At 41.8% G+C, this 16,881-nt stretch overlaps 1 protein-coding gene across 1 annotated transcript in view; it reads right to left on the reverse strand.

The window, feature by feature from the left end:
• The window catches only part of unc5db (unc-5 netrin receptor Db), a 386,593-nt gene that overhangs the window by 124,297 nt on the left and 245,415 nt on the right, over positions 1-16,881 (reverse strand). Inside the window, exon 10 of the mRNA XM_055161477.1 lies at positions 14,298-14,660. Coding sequence (XP_055017452.1) covers positions 14,298-14,660 — 363 coding nt within the window. The remainder of the gene's footprint in view (positions 1-14,297; positions 14,661-16,881) is intronic.

Here is a 16,881-nt window from a genome sequence, read left to right on the forward strand (position 1 = left end):
TGCTCGCTCTGCAGGGCAGGTGAAGAGGTGATGTGTTGTGTGAGATGTTTGACCACAGCCTGGACAGGTGTCAATCCGACTGAGGTATGAGTTCAAGATCCTGAGCACAGCTGAGCCAGAGTGCACCTGGTGTCTCTGGGCAGCTTCAGTTCTTCACTGCTCTCTTTTGGGACAGGATCACCTGACTGTTGAGCCCAGACAGAGAGGGTATAGGCTGGGGCAGCTTGGTCCAAACAATGGACGGGTGCTCGACATGGAACCACCTCCCTGGACATCAGACCTGGGAGCAAAAGTCATCACTTTCCCACAGCCGCTGCAAGCCTCTACTGCTGTCAATAGAGTCTGTTTATTGAAATCACCTTGAAATTAAAGCATTTTCTGAAGTCTGGGATTGTTTTCAAGTCAAAAGACATTCTGCACCACTCAATCTTTACGCCTGTTTTTATTTCACATCAACAGACCACATGTTCACACAGTTCTGGTCATTTTTAGCTCCCTGAAAAAAAAGATACTCATTTGCATAAAAAAGCCTTTATCGTGGATGTGCACATCCTATTTCTTATGTGATTTCACAAAGCAGCTGTTCTCTTTAAACATGACAGAAAACATGAGCTCAGATGTCCTGACACAAGTGAGTGAAGCCTGTGGAGTGGTCACTTCAGACCACTGCTGTCTCTGTTCTGAGCTCCAGGGGCGTGCACAACAAAGATTAATAAATATACTATACTTTAATTGTAATCTCAAAATACTCCAACCTAGACATGGGAAAGGGTGGACCTTATGGCGAGTATCAGGGGTATAATATAGATCCATGTAGGTGTCCAGACCCTCTCCTCTAATTGCAGGATCAGCAGCAGCACCACATTAAAACTGTCCTTGGTCCTAGTCCTTGAACTCTTTTAAAAACAAACCCCCCATTCCTCCTCCTCCCTCTTCCTCCCTCCCTCCGTTCCCACACACACACACACACACACACACACACACTCTCACACCTGCCCCCCTCCCATCTCCTCCCCGCTCCTCCCGCCACACACACATACACACACACACACACACACACACACACATACACAGTCCAGCCAGGTCTCCGTCAGAGCAGAGGTCGGGGAGGTCAGATTTCACGCGCCGCACGGTAAACAAAAACCACAGGACCACCTCAGCGTGATGGAAAAGAGGGGACAGCGATGCAAAGTGACGAGGTACAAAGATGATTTATTTAAAGGGCCCATGTTACACTATTTTCTGATCTATAATATAATCTTAAAACCATCTGTATTTGATTAAATGTAAAGTAGAGCCTGTTTAATCACATATTGTGGAACATTCTTAGCCTGATTCATCAGCCAGTGGAAACCGTCTGACGTCGCAACATTAGGATTCGTTCTCTCAACGGCAGGCAGGTACTTTTTTAATTTAAGCAATCGCTGATATTTGGTCGTGATGTATGTAATGCGCCGGAACGCTCAGTGGTGTCCAAGTATTTGTCGGTACAACAGCAAACAAAGCAGAGAGTGAACATGTCTGTCAACGATCATTGTCGTTTCTGCAGCTGTACTTGTGAATTAAAGGTGTAATAAAAATGCAAAGTTTGTATTTGACAAAGGAAGTCCAAAGGAGGATAGTGTATGCAGTCTGCTATCGCAACTCCGGTTGGTTCAGCTCTTCGGTTACTGGCTGGTGCATGGTCTTCAACTTCCAGGGTTCTAGCAAACCATCTAGTGTATTCTGATTCCTGACCTAGTCGCTGGAGAGAAATTAAATTAAATGGAGGCACTAGGTGGCGTCAGCCTGGCTAGAACATTCTGGCAGCGCAATGGCATCTCCAAAGAAACAACAAGGTGACAGATCCCCAACCAAAAAGTTATATACAGTAATGCATTTTTAAATTCCATACCTCTTCTCTTGAATCATTTGGATAATTTCAGTTCTGGAATTGCAAATCTCTATTGAACTAAAGGTAAAAGGTCGCTAGTAACTTGAAATCCACTGTTTCATGACATCACAAAGTGGACCAGAGCACTGTAAGCTTTAGAGATGTCGACAGTGTAATAATAAAGAGTTACTCAAACGTGTGAATGAAACAAACACAACTCCAGGTCTGTTTTTGATGATGTAACAGCATTCTAACATGGCGTAAAACTCACAAAAGTCAATGCTGCGTTATAAAGCATCTTAAAACTAGCCTGATTCATCAGCCGGTTTTACTTTGTTTCACTTCATAGAAACTGTCTGACCTCACAGTGATAGAATTTGTTTGCTCGATGGTAGGAGGGTACTTTTTTTCCTTTAACCAATCGTTGATATTTGGTCATGACGTATGTAATGCTCCGCTAACGGGCCTAACTGGTATATTAAGCTTTTCCCAAATCCTGTAGAAACAAGGACAATAACGTCTTCAATAATATAATTCAATAATTCACCATACATTTCTTTGCGTTTGTCTCCAGTAGGTTAGATACTGTAATGGTCTGCAGACCGGCTTCTCCAAACGAGCTGTGAGACGTTGCAGAACATCCAGAACAATGCAGCTCGGGTCCTTACTCAAACTAGGAAGTACGAGCACATGCGTCCTGTGCTCAGGTCTCTGCACTGGCTTCCTGTGGTTCAGAGATTTTAAAGCAGCTCTGCTTGTACAAGTCTCTCCATGGCCGAGCACCAAAGTCCATCTGTGACATGTTAGTGTCATATGAACCATCTCACACTCTGAGGAGCTCAGGGACCAACCTCCTGCTGGTGCCCAGAGTCACGACTAAACAAGGGGAGTCAGAGTTTCAGGTTCATGCAGCTAAAACCTGGAACAGTCTGAACATGTGAGACAGACTCTTCTGTGACGCTGTTTAAATCCAGGACTCAAAACATTTCTGTTTGACTGTGCATATAACTGAAAGGTTTTCATTCCGCACTCTTCTCACTAATTTATATCTCTCTTTTTAAAATTTTAATCTTTATGATTATTTATGTTTTGATTTGTTTTTATTATGATTTTAATGTATTTCTTATTCTGTAAAGCACTTTGAATTACTTTGTGTACGAATTGTGCTATACAAATAAACTTGCCTTGCCTTTGTTCTGGCTTTAAATCCTGGATCTCAGGAATCATTCATCATCAGGAACAGTGAATCATCAGGAACATGTACATGAATGTATGGCTCTTTGCTGATTGGCTGGGGCCTGAACTTGCACTTCCGGGGTTTTTGCGAACTGTCTACTCTATTCTGATTCCTGACATAGTCGCTGGAGAGAAATAAAATTGAGCGGAGGCACTAGGTGGTGCCAGCCTGGCTACCTTTAAACAGGATTACACAGGATTTCTGCTCTCCTCTCTCCCCTCTCTACACCGCTGTCCATAGACCACCACAGCTTCCATTACCAGAACCACAAGAGGGGACTACAGCTGCAGATGAGCCCAGAGGAGAGAGGCGCACTGGGACTGTTGACCCCTCAGCACACAGGAGCAGACAGGAGCAGATGAAGCGCAAGAGGAGCCCAATTTTTTTCACTAGCTGCCTTTTTGTAACAAACATAACTGTAGTGTGTCAGAGTCTGTGCTTATTTTCAACATCTCTGAAATCACACAGAAAAAAGTGTGCTATAGTAAAATGGAAATGTATACGTGTAGTCTCCACTTTATATATAACTTTTCTGGTGAACCTGCTTGTCTCCATGGAGATGTTATAGCTTTGCCTGGAATGTTCCACAGTATGGCGTTAAAGAAGGGCGAAATAGCGTTTAGGATGGATGTTTATCCACGAGTAGATACATAAAAAAACGGAGGGACTGCTTTGCGAGGATGAACAAGTTGAACAAAAAAGATCAGTATTGTTGATGTCTGGATTAACGTATTTTCCGGTTTATAGGGCCGGCTCAAAAGCCTCCAACCCCATCAAAAAACAACTGCGCGCCCCACAATCAAGCACGCCCTATACACAAATCCACTTGGGTGTCCCAGCACAACTTCAGTAAACTACAAAACCGCACCACCCACAGAACACACAAACACACACGGAGCAGACAGAGACCGCACAGTGACAAACACCCACAGACACACTCATCACTCCACGCCGACGAGGAACGGAACGGAGGAACGAACCGAAAAAGCGAGTGCAATGTGCCACTTCTAGACACAACTGAACAACTGAGTCACTGCGAACACGCCGACAATCCAGCGTCCCAGACAGCACCCTCCCTACACGCCACAACTGAACAAAGCCCAGAGTCACCGTGAACTAACTGTTGTGTTTCGTTTAAGGTCCGATGCGGTTTATTTGTGAAAAAAGTATGAAAATAGACCATTGACAGTGCGCCTTATAATCCAGAGTGCCCAATAGTGCGGAAAACACAGTAAATACTTTGAAAATTGCTCTTAGGTTATGTTTATATGATGACTGTCTGAACAGAAGACGTATAAGTGGCGTCTTCATTTTTATTCCGCATTTAGACCAACGTTTTCGGGATGTGCATGTTAAAGTGTGTGGAATTCGATTGGGTATGCATGCTAGCTTTCTGTGTACTGTATGTATGTGATGTAAACGTGTACGTTTTTAAGCCCCAAAAACACCATCACCGTCTAAACAAAAGGTACTCCGAAAAAATATTTTGTCATTTTTACCCACAAGCGTTCTCGCGTAAACAGGCCCTCAATCAAATCAGAAACACAATCCTTCTTCTAGTGAGGTTTTACAGGCTCAATATTTTAGAAAATAAAGCAGAAATAAAAGAAAATCTCTCATCAGTGCCGGGCGCTATTTTGGCTGTAGGACGGAAGTCGCTTCAGAATGACGTTGCGCTGTCAAGGCAGAGAGACTTGATTTGATTGAATCGTGAATAAGTTGTTGCTTGCCTTAAACGACAATGGGAAACTGGGCCTCCAGACCGGCATTTCCTGTATAAGTAATATACAAGGAAGAACTAGAGGGATGGCACTGTCAGGCAAGGATTTGATTTCTATGGGGTATTAACTATTAACACATCACACATTTAGATCAGCATGTCATCATTTATTGTTTTGAAAATGCTATATTTGTAGAAAACAACTTTTATTTTTCACCTTGTTTGGCGTTTTTACTATTTCGCTATTGAAACTACTGCACATTGCATCAAGTCTGTGAAGTTGTAGTGTATTGTTTTGAATCATGCTATACTTGTACTAGTATATTTATGGAGAATTGCATTGTGGGAGCTTGGGTAACTTAGGCTGAGCATTGCACAGAATCTTACAGCTAACCGTGAGGAGGGTTTTTGTAAAATCCCTCAGTCGTTCAGGATCCATGGCAAAGGAGAAATTTAATTCAATTCTTCAACTGGACAAAAGTTTTGTGCAGTTGAAGAATTGCATTTTTCCTTTGCTGTAAGGAGGGTTTGACTAGGGCCCAGGAGAGATTACTAAATTACTCAAACATGAATGTATGCCATCTAAAACCTGCATTTTTGATGATGCTGTAAATGGTAGAAAGATTCAAAAAGTCAAATTTGCTTAATATGACCTCTTTAATGAATCTCTTTGAGGACAATCAGAAAACTCAAACAAGCCAAGTTACATTTATGTTATTAGGTTCTTTTTTCAGACCAAGAGTTTGTTTTCATACCTGACAGTTTCAACTGTTCACTAACAGTCTTCCTCAGAGTGGTCTGAAAAAAGAATCTAATAACATAAATTATCGGATGACCAAATGAACCTCATTGGACTAAACCAAGTTACAAGTCAGATCTGTGGAGACACGACCTCACTTACAGTAAGAATGCCTTTTATTCAGCTACAAAACCACCTGTAATTTATTAAATGCAGGATAGGTTAGTTTAACGCCATGCCTGTGGAACATTCCAGGCAAAACAATAACATCTCCATGGAGACAAGCAGATGGCAGACACTCCACCAGAAAAGTTACATAGTGAATCTTTAAAGGGTTCTGTTTCCTGATCTAAGTAATAATGTTGTTTCCTCACCACAAACAGACCTGGAGCTGTGTTTTGTTTCACTCACACATGTTTAAAGGTTGTATGGAGGATTTTTAATTTTTTTTTGTTTCAAATTGTCAATGAAAGTTTAAAATACCATTACAGAGACGCAGCAGCCTTGTAATTATGATGACCAAAAAAAAAAAAATAAATAATGAAAATCTATCAACTGTGGACATAGTGAGGCCAGATAAACATCAGCCAATAGAAAACAAGGCTACCTCATTTTCTATTGGCTGTTAGGTTGTCAATCAAACTCCCTACATTTCTAGTGTAACTCGCTCACCACCGCGCGGGGATTATGTGGTTTATTCAGCAGTTCTTAGAGGCTTTTTTAAACTGCAGCTTCCTCACAATTTGCACAAAGTTTGTTGTGATGTCGGATGAAAATCCATGACCAGTTCGCCTCAAAAGAAAGTCAGTCTTTGAGGTCATTGAAAGAAGAAGAGGAGAGGAAAAGGAGCAAAGCCAAACTGAGCTGAGGGGATTCTTGGAGATTCCTTCCAGTGATTGTGTGAATGAAGCAGATGAAGGGTCTAAAAACTGACGTGTCGGTCGCTAAATTATTTCTAGACAGGTCACTTCAACATTAATTCTGAACGCGCACTGGCTGTAAACAAGCGTGATTTCTAGAGTAAGGAGGCGGGAGGAGATGTTTCTACTGAGGGAGCTGTGGAGGAGGAAGGTGGTGTCACGCATGTACAACATTTGAAAAAGGACTGTCACTGTAGTTCTCTTTCCTTAAAAAATCCTCTATACAACCTTTAACACACGAATCCTGCAGATTTAGACTGAATTCCAGTAGCAAAGTCTTGCACTGGGTTGGGTACCCGCAAATAGTTGCTGAAACCAGGACTAAGAGAGAGAACCGCAGGGTGTCCCTAAAGCACAATTAGGCTACGACCGCGTTTACCATGAGGTGCGAAGCTGAGCCGGTCCTTTCTTCTGCGGTCACCTTCGAGCCCGTCCCGACAGTGACTCCTGTTTTAATCCTGTTTTAGTCCTAGTTCAGTCCTGGTTTAGTCTTCCTCTTCAGTCCTGGAATCAGTCCTAGGGTAGTCCTGGTTTAGTCTTGGTTCAGTCCATGGTGTATGCAGCGCAAAAGTTTGATATAATGTCGGGTTAACGAGCGAGTGCGGTGCTGTACTACTCGGGTGAGGGTCTCCAAAAATGGACCCGTACAGGACTCTGCGCTGTACTCTGGCTCCATTAAGGAATAAATTAATCTTGGGTTCGTTACATAAAGAAAATCATGACAGGACGACTGCAACAATAAGTTTTAAGAAAGATGCAAAAAGGGTTGTAACTGTCCTGTGTGAGAAAAGTATATAAAGTGTGTGGTGAGGAGTTTTACAGACTTAAAACAGATATAATCATTGTAAAATATAAAGTTGACTACTTCGCTACTTTTTTACATGACAAAACCGGGTACTCAAAAAACTGTAACTAAGGATTGTTCAAACGTGTGAATGAAACAAAAGAAAACACCAGGTCTGTTTTTGAGGAGGTAACGACATTTTAACATGATTTAAAACTTACAAGAGTCCATTTTGCGTAATATAGGACCTTCCATAATTAATTTGTTCTTCTATTAATACATTTTAAAAGGATCCCACAGCATTAAATCTTAAATGGGCAAAATAAAATAAAGAATGAACAAGGGTAGTTTTCATCAAAAGTGGCTGTTGAGACCCAAAAAAGCAGTATATACTATGACCAAACCAAAAACTATTCTATCTGAAAACCCAGTGATCCAAGTAAACAAACAATGATGTGTGTCCACATAGCAACTAGTGAATACACCAAAATCACCCAGCAGGGAGCGGGCTCACAAACACCCATGGAAGGAGTATCTCAAAGCAGACTTTAACCTAAATTATTAACAAGCAAAAATAAATAAAAGTTGTTTGTTGCTATGGTAGCGGAGTCAGTAAACTGTGCTCAGCTGGAAAGAAGTTGCTACTGAGGCTAGAACTGCAGCCCTGTCATCTGCTATTCTCTCAGTGCACCAAAGGATCGCGCTGAAAATCCTCCAAACTATTGTCTGTATTGCAGCTTCAACGTGGAGTCGCTGTGCCCGGGAGGTGAAGGCGGCGAGGCGGGTTCTACAGGCACGGAGACCTGACACGGTCGCATGTGAATGTATAAAGAAAAAGTTTGAAAGAATCACATTATAGACAATTTTCTTTTTCGTCTTCTTTTCTTTCTTAACAGTGAATTCTATTTTTTTTTCACAGACCTCCATAACATCTTCAGGGACAAAATGAAATAAAATATGAATTATGGTATTTCTCTGCACTGCGACCACTGTAAAAATAAAATAATGCATTTATAATAAGAATTAATCATGTAAAATAATTATTAAAGGTGCACTGTGCAAATTTTCTGGTGGACGTCTGCCACCTGCGTGTTTCCGTGGCGATGTTCTTGCTTTGCCTGGAACGTTCCATGGTATGACTTTACATTGAGTATATTGCATACATGCACATCAGTATCCCGGTTATTAGCCATATTCCGGTTATGTCAGTAGTCGGGATACTGTGTGTACATGCGCGCTGAGAAACTGGAATACTCATATTGGTGTGTACATGATCAAATAGAGTAAATGGTAAATGGATTACAACAAGGCGCTTTACAAAAAGGAACCACTCACCCATTCACACACCCATTCACACACACATTCACACACCAGTGTACGCAAACACTGTGGACAAGGTGGGTTAAGTGTCTTGCCCAATGCAGGAAGGACACAGGAATTTCTCACCCAATCTTGTCCAACCATCAGTGGAGACATCCAGGGAGACTCGGTGAAATTGGACCGCACCGGGCCCGACATGATCCATTACTGCAGAATCACTGTCCACGAGCGCCTGGCAGCAAAATGAACCAGCTGCAAGGGATGATCACCTGAATTTAACCCAAGGCGTAATCCTGATCCAGGACTCAAAGGGTGCAGTCCACCAAAATGCCAACATAAGCTCATGTCAGGCAATTGCGGCTAAGAAGTGCACATGAATCAAGAGGAAGGGTATGAAAAACACCAGGGGAGGCAACCAACTCCTGGTTGACGAACAGCGCCCGGATGCAGCGTAAGACCAACCTGTGCAGATGATACAAAAAGCCTACAATCCACCACATGATCACAGAAGCTGTACAAATCAACAACTCAACATGGAATCGATCTTAACCACCCTTGAAGAAGGGGAAGCCACTTGCACATTGCATAAATGGCATATACCAAGGAGACTCAACTACATAAACTCAGCAAATAAACCAGCTTACCGACTCAGAGGCCAATCAGTCACCTCCCACAGGATGACTCAGCACGCTCGAGACATCGACTCAGATCCACACCCAGGATTACAGTACAGACATTGGATTCATTGCTTGAGAAATTAGCAATGGTCAAAGAGAAAGGTTCCACACTGACATAGCAACGTGAAAGTTAACTTGGTTCCCACAAGCAATATAAGACAACAAAGCGGCTTTGCAGTGAAAGTCCTAGAACAGCTCAATGGCAAGAACAAGGTGCGCAATCAAGCCTGCAGTAACATACCTGATTGTAGCCAAAGAGGAGATAGACACAGATGTTCGAAAGCTCCTCTCAGATCCATCCAAATCCACATGAGACTGTCGGAAGGAAGCCGAGGACTAGTGAGTGTGGGAACCACTGTCCAGGATGAAAATCCAGCTTTTTCAAGACAAGGCCCCGGCAGATGAGGTGCTAGAATGTTCAGACAGTGGGGTGAAGAGGTGCTAGAGGCATATGGCAGACAAACCCCTACATGGGGCGTGAACATAACTGAAGTTGATATCAAGAAATACCAATGGCTTGAGAGGGCTGGTCTGAAGGACAGCACAGAGGCACTGATCCTGGCTGCTCAGGAGCAGGCCCTGGGCACTCGAGCAATAGAGGCCCAGATCTACCACACCAGACAAGACCCACGGTGTACTGTGCAAAGAGGCTCCTGAACAGTCCGCATAACTGCGGGGTGTAAGATGCTGGCAGGGAAAGCATACATGGAGCGACATACCAATGCGGGCATAGTTCAGAAACATCTTCAGAGTACGGGCTGGAGACCCCAGGATCAAGGTGGGAAACATCCAAAGGTTTGGAGAATGACCGAGCCAAGATCCTGTGGGACTTCCAGATACAGACTGACAGAATGGTATGGCGAACCAACCAGACATAGTTGGTATAAGAACAGAGCCGTGTGGTTGACATCGCAATACCAAGCGATGGTAATATCAGGAAAAAGGAACACGAGAAGCTAGAGAAATACCAGGGGCTTGACAGAAGGATGTGGTGAATTGACAGTCTATATATATATACATAGGTGAGAAACACATATATATATATATATATATATATATATATATATATATATATATATATATATATATATATATATATATATATATATATATATATATATATATATAGGGCTAAGTTCAGACTGCAGGGCTTAATGCTCAATTCCGATTTTTTTTTTGTGAAATCTGATGTTTTTGTGAGGTCGTTCACATTTCCAATTAAATACAACTTGTATGTGACTCCAGTGTGAACGTAAAACAGCCCGAAAGTGTCCCGCATGTGCACTGGAAACACCATGACGTCAACCGCAGCGATCGTGCTCTGTGTTTACAGAAGTTGTCCAAACATGGACGCAGCATTGAGCACCTGGAGATTTTAAAGTTCCTCTCGTACCAGAGCCAGAACATGAACAACTTACTTGTTTTAAGGAGGAGATTGAGAAGGAGAAGGACGAGGTTTTTGGCCGTGGTGTTTTGTGGGACAGCGGCAGCAACGTCCGTTGAAAGGAACGTGTGGATGTGGAGACGTAGCCAAGAGTGGTGAGTGGCGATGTGCTTCACTTCAGTGACACAGAGTTCATTAACAATTTTTGCCTACTTCAGTGCAGAATAGTGACGTTTGTGGCTTCTTGATAACGTGTAGGTGGATGAATGCGCTTTGACCATTCAGACTGAAGTCGCATGTCAAAAGATCAGATATGTATCGGTTTCAGGACCACATTTCGAAGTGTCCTGGGTCACATTTGAAAAAATCTGATCTGTGTCGTTCAGACTGTCATTAAAAGATCAGATACAGGTCACATAGAGGCCAAAAAATCGGATTTGGGTCACTTCAGGCTGCAGTCTGAACGCAGCCTAGGAGATAGTTTATGTTTTAGCTTTTCAGCGATCACACGAGTGCAGGTCATACAAGTACGTGTGCAGGTTTAGCGCAGCTCTTTTACACTCATTTCACCCTTTATTTATATTGCTACTGTTGTGGTGAAAAGACTGGAGAGTGTCTTTTGGATGCATGCGCACTCAAATTTACGTTGTAGTAACCGGGATACAGCATATACATGCCAGAGTATCCCGGTCACTATCAGAATATACCAGCTACAGTACCCCGGTTTCTAATAACAGGGATACTGAAACCGGGGTACTGCGTATATATGCACCATGAAGAAACCAGGATACTCAAAAAACCTGATCATAACCGGGACACTGATGTGCATGTATACTCACTAATTTTCCATATTTCCATCTAGCATTTATACATTACGAGTGTTTCTATTGCTCAAAAATACCATAATTCCTTCAGTGAACAGGGCGACTCGCCAAAGATCTGAACTGTAATGTAGCGTAGTGATGTGACCCGCTTGTCTCCCTTGTGATATATACTCTAGGTTTAATCTGCACTGTGGAACATTCCAGACAATGCAATAACATTTCCACAGAGATATCAGGTGGGGGACCCTCCACTAGAAATGTTACCCAGCACACCTTTAAAGTGCAGTGGATAAATGAAAAAATAAATAAAACAAAATATAAGAATAGGATGTTGAAATTTAAAATATTTTTTGTATGATATTTCTTAACCATTAATCTTCTTCGGGCAGTGCACTAGTTCTAAAACGATTGACGAAAGTTGTTCAAATATTTAATTTCAAGTAAACATTTTTCCTTATGTTTAAATACAGACATTACTTCATATAAGAAGAGGATGCATGATACTTTTTAATATATAAAACAATAAGACAACTCTAAACTTGAAGTCCAACTTATGGGAAATCACTTTTGAAAACTTTGTGGCCTGACCTTGTTTTTACTGCGCAAATCAGTCTGTTTGTAACAATGGTCGTGGAGTGTAAAGTTTCAGATGTTTGGGTGAAGCCTAAAGCCCGTGGTAAACACTAGACTCTTATGATGGCGTTTTAATGAGAAATCTCCACAGTGCCTCGCTCCCCCGCTCTGTGTGAGTGAGTCTTATTAGGAGTGTTTGTGCCGCTAATGAAACAGTGCATCTCTATGGGACAGAAAACAGCTACTAAACATGCCTGAAATGACCACTGCAGAAGCGCTGTTGCCAGAAAGTCGTTGGAAATGCTCAGAAGTTTGATGTTATAGTAAGAAGTACGTTTTGAAGAGTCATACCAGTGGTCTGAGTTTAGTTTTTGAAAGCAGGAGGATCTAAAGCCCAACTCAGAGCAAATCTCAGCGCAAATAAAAGCTCCCACAAGTTTGGGATGTACCAGTCAAAAGTGTTTATCTGTATTGTGTACTTAAAAAGAGGAAGAGATCTCGTGGAATTAACAACTTCTGTGTATATTCTCTGAAACAGGCTTTAGTACAGTCTGTTGCTTTGCCACAGGTTTACTCTGTTTTCAGTCGTTTGATATCATTATTTTTGGTACAACACTGCATTTCACCGACTAGTTCATTCACCTGTCAATCTCACTGAGGAGAAAAAGTCTAACGGTCATGACTAGACCACCACGGCCTTTCTATGTAGAGTTTAATCTTTCTTCCTGTGTCTGGGTGGGTTTCCTCAGTTTCCCCCCATCAACCCAAAACAAGCACAACAGGTCAGATCCTCCAGCTAAGGCAGTCCTGACCAAGACAAGCTCAAGATCTGGAGATGGTTCCTGGTGCTCCTCCTGAGAGGTTCTGGAATTATAAAATCGGTCAAAATCGGTTTTGTCCAATACTCAGCCCAAGGCTCCGTCGCTCATGCTTCCACTCAACAATAGATGCATCATGAATTTCAGACTTCCGGTCATCGCGCAATGCATACTTGGAAGGATTTTCCGAAAAAGTGAGCATCAAACCGCCATGTTTGTTTTCCCAGTGGGAATGTGTTTATTGACAAAGCCGATCTTTTCTTTTGAACCATATCATTTTTGTTTCTGGTTCTGATATTGTCATATTTTAGTTTTGGGATTCAGACATCGTAATTGTGTGGTTGTTGGATGTCGTAACAGCGGAAAACGGCTCGAGAAATGGGCTTCGGAGGTTTCACATAGATTCACATAGAATCTATGTGAAACCTCTGTTCAAACTGTTTCCCTTCCCAACGGAATTGAAAAATAGTGAAAGGCGAAGGCGATGTGGAGGATTTATACTCACCAATAGGAAACCTTTGGCTGCCTAAATCATCCCGAGTTTGCAGTGAACATTTTGTATGTGGAGCCATCAAAGTGGGATCCCATTTGTTAAGCGAGAGCTACAGAAGACAAACAGACTGAGCTCACACTTTCTTGTTCTTGTGGTTTTACAGCAACATCACATCTTGGTCTCTTTGCAGTGGAAGGTGTTTCTTGGCGAACAGTTGGTGCCTTTCCCCTTCTCACTGACTTTTTAAATTTGCAACCAAGGTTGAGCACTCCACATACAAAATGTTTGCTGCAAACTCAGGATGATTTCTTAGGCAGTCAAAGGTTTCCTTTTTCATCCTTCCTGTGTATCAGTCCTGCCCATCGCCTTCACCTTTCACTATTTTTCAATTCCGTTGGGAAGAGAAACAGTTTGAATGGAGGTTTGCAGTCACACAGATCTGATTCCCTTTTGCATTTATGGAGTTCGCAAACTTCCTGAAGCCCATTTCTCAAGCGTTTTCCACTGTTAGGACTTTCAACAACCACACAATTACGATGTCTGAATCCCAAAACTAAAAAATGACAATATCAGAACCAGAAACAAAAGCGATATGGTTCAAAAGACTAGAAAAGATCGACTTTGTCAATAGACGCACTGCTCACTTTTTTGGAAAATCCTTCCCAGTATGCACTGCGCAGTGACCTGAAGTCCAAAAAGTTATTTACAAAGTCCATAAAAGTTGCTTAGAAAGTCCATAAAGTCAATAAAAAAAAATTACTTAAAAACGCAATTTCCTGGAAACTTCACGCAGCTTGAGCAACCTCTAAAACATCTCCTTTTTCTTCAAAATTTCTTCCTAGATCATCTTTGGATGCTAAAACCTAATGCAGGGTTCTAATTGAGGTTATCTGAAACTTTATTTTTTACCATACCCCATCTCTTGCCCCACTCACCAGTATTAGGCACCACCAGGCGTCCCCCGTTGTGGCCGAACACTCCGCTGATCTTCTGCTGCTCCTTACACAAACCCACAGGCCCGTTCAGAGTCATCAGGCCCTTCTTCCGCCGCTCCGCCGTGCCGCTGTAGTCCCGGCTCACGTCCCTCGGGTAGGTGTCCGACGGGGGCTTGTTGTGGTACTCGGCCCGCTCGGCTACTCCCAGAGAAACCATGAAGGACGACTGGACTTTGACCTTAATGTCGGGGAGGGGGTCGAACAGCTCCTTATCCGCCCCGTCCTGGAAACACAGAGGCGTGCTGTAGGTTCTGCTCACGGTCAGGTCCGGCTGGATGGAGGAGTTCAGGAGGAGAGCGTTTCCTGGAAGAAGATGAGATGTGAGGGTTAGAACTTTGCGTATCAGATTTTTTTATGGGTGCAAGGTGGTTCCAGTTGGCAGAAATTGAAAAATGAGCACCCCTCTGTCCGTCACTACTACTGTCAGGCTCAACATTCTGGTCTTTACAAGTTAATCTTAACCGACTCTACGTGATTTTGGTGTTTTTAGGTCACCATTTTGTCTGTAAATCAAGATATGAATAATAATAACAGATCAGGTGCCTTCTTTAATACAATAATTTACTATATATTACAATACAGAACAGCCATTAAATCAGATTTTTAGACATTGTACATACAGCTAATTTATTGAAGTTTGGTGTTTTTCTTCTCTAGATGATTCGAATCAGAAAGCAGAATGAGTGGATCTTTTGTGTTGCCAGTTTCAGTGGTGAATTCTACTTGTTTTAAACTTCAAATGCCTTTCTCTGATCTGAATGGTCACAAACTAAACCCTAGAACCTGCAGTCAGTCATGAGTCAGTGCTAGTGCAGCCTCTGCAGCTCAGTGAGGGAATTCTGGAGGTTTTGAGCTTTCACATGAGGCCTGTCCATAAACTGAGAATGAAACAAATTTGTATATGTCCTCTAGGGCTGGGCATTTGATAAAATTTTCTTAATCGATCATCGAGAGAATTAATGATTGTTTTTTCCATTAATCATTAATATTTTTATATTAAAATTATCATTATTATTATTATTATTATTATTACTAATCTGCATAAATAAACTCAACTTTACCACATATAAACCATATCCACTCTAGAGCCACATCAGCCTGTTTGACATTAGAATGTGTTTAATGCAGCTTTGACACATTTGTTTATGTTTTACAGAAACAAAACAAAACTTTAAACCACATGACTCAACTATAAGTGCTGAAGAAAAACACTGTGCTGATACGGTTCAGCTTCTGACGGACTAAAGGACACGACTTGACACGATGGAATATGAGTGTTCTCTCTGTGACAGAGGGATGTTGGTGATGATGATGATGATGATGGTGAGTCTGTTCTGTGTGTGTGCAGCTCTTTATTTAACATAATTTCACTCACTTTATTTATGTTGGTCAGTTTATTTATTTTGGTTACTGTTGTGATAAAAAGACTGAAAAGTGTTTATCTTTTGGACACATGCGCACTCAACTCAGTAACCGGGATACTGCATTTACACGCACCATGACGAAACCGGGACACTCCAAAAACCCGATCATACCTGGCACACTGATGTGCTGTAAACACACTCCCAGAGCCCAAACGTGGGATGTACCAAGGAGCCAGAGCCTAAACATGGGACTTAGAGGCCGAGACTCCAGTGTTTGTGTCAGTCACAGCATCGTCTTGTCACAGTACACACGGCAACCTACATTCAGTTTGTCAATAAAAATGAACGTGATCGATAAAATTCTTAATGATCAATTATCGATTAGTTGACTAATCATGCCCGTCCCCAGTGTCGTCTGTCTGCACGTTAAGATTCTGGCAACACAGGTTCAAGTTGTGATTGTAATGCCCTTTTAAAAACTGTTTAAGTGCAGGTTACATACAGTTCTTTTATACTAGAATATACTTTGAAAAGAATTAGAGAAAAAAAATAAATAAAAATAAAGAGAGTTAAAAAGATCAAATATAACACACTGGAAGAAAACCAGAGAATAACCCAACTGTGCATGTTTTGGACAAACAAATTAACAATGTGAGTGTCATTGGTTGCCTAGTAACAACATATCGGTGTGGAATAAAAATAAAAATGTGATTAATTGCCGTGTTAGTTAAGGTTAAACTGTAAAAAGAGCGCCCTGAGGTGACACTGAGAATTCTGAGAAATAACTCCATAGATCTGTATTTGCTTCTCCTGCACAGGCTGAATACTGCAGAATCCACTGTATCGTTTATTTATTTGCGCAGTGCTAAATCTCTGTGAGGTTTTTATTATTTAGAGGCCTCTTCTCAATAACTCAAATTTGGAATAGTCAAAATGCAGTGTCTTCCCTTCACTCTGCTGTGGAGAGCTGAAAACGTGGATAAAGAGTCAGATGGCAAAATAAAGCTCCATCATATGTTAAACTACACCACCTCAAACCCAGAGAAGCCAAGAATTTAAAGCAAACACTAGTGCACATAATAAGAAAGCAGAAACTTAGAAATAGAATTAGAAACTTTGAAGAACTAAAGGTCAGAATTTACTTTAGTGAGCTTTAGCCA

The sequence above is a fragment of the Boleophthalmus pectinirostris genome, unplaced genomic scaffold (genome assembly GCF_026225935.1).
Source record: "Boleophthalmus pectinirostris isolate CB_2022bp ecotype Guang Dong unplaced genomic scaffold, ASM2622593v1 HiC_scaffold_4, whole genome shotgun sequence".
In the NCBI taxonomy this organism is placed as follows: Eukaryota; Metazoa; Chordata; class Actinopteri; order Gobiiformes; family Gobiidae; genus Boleophthalmus; species Boleophthalmus pectinirostris.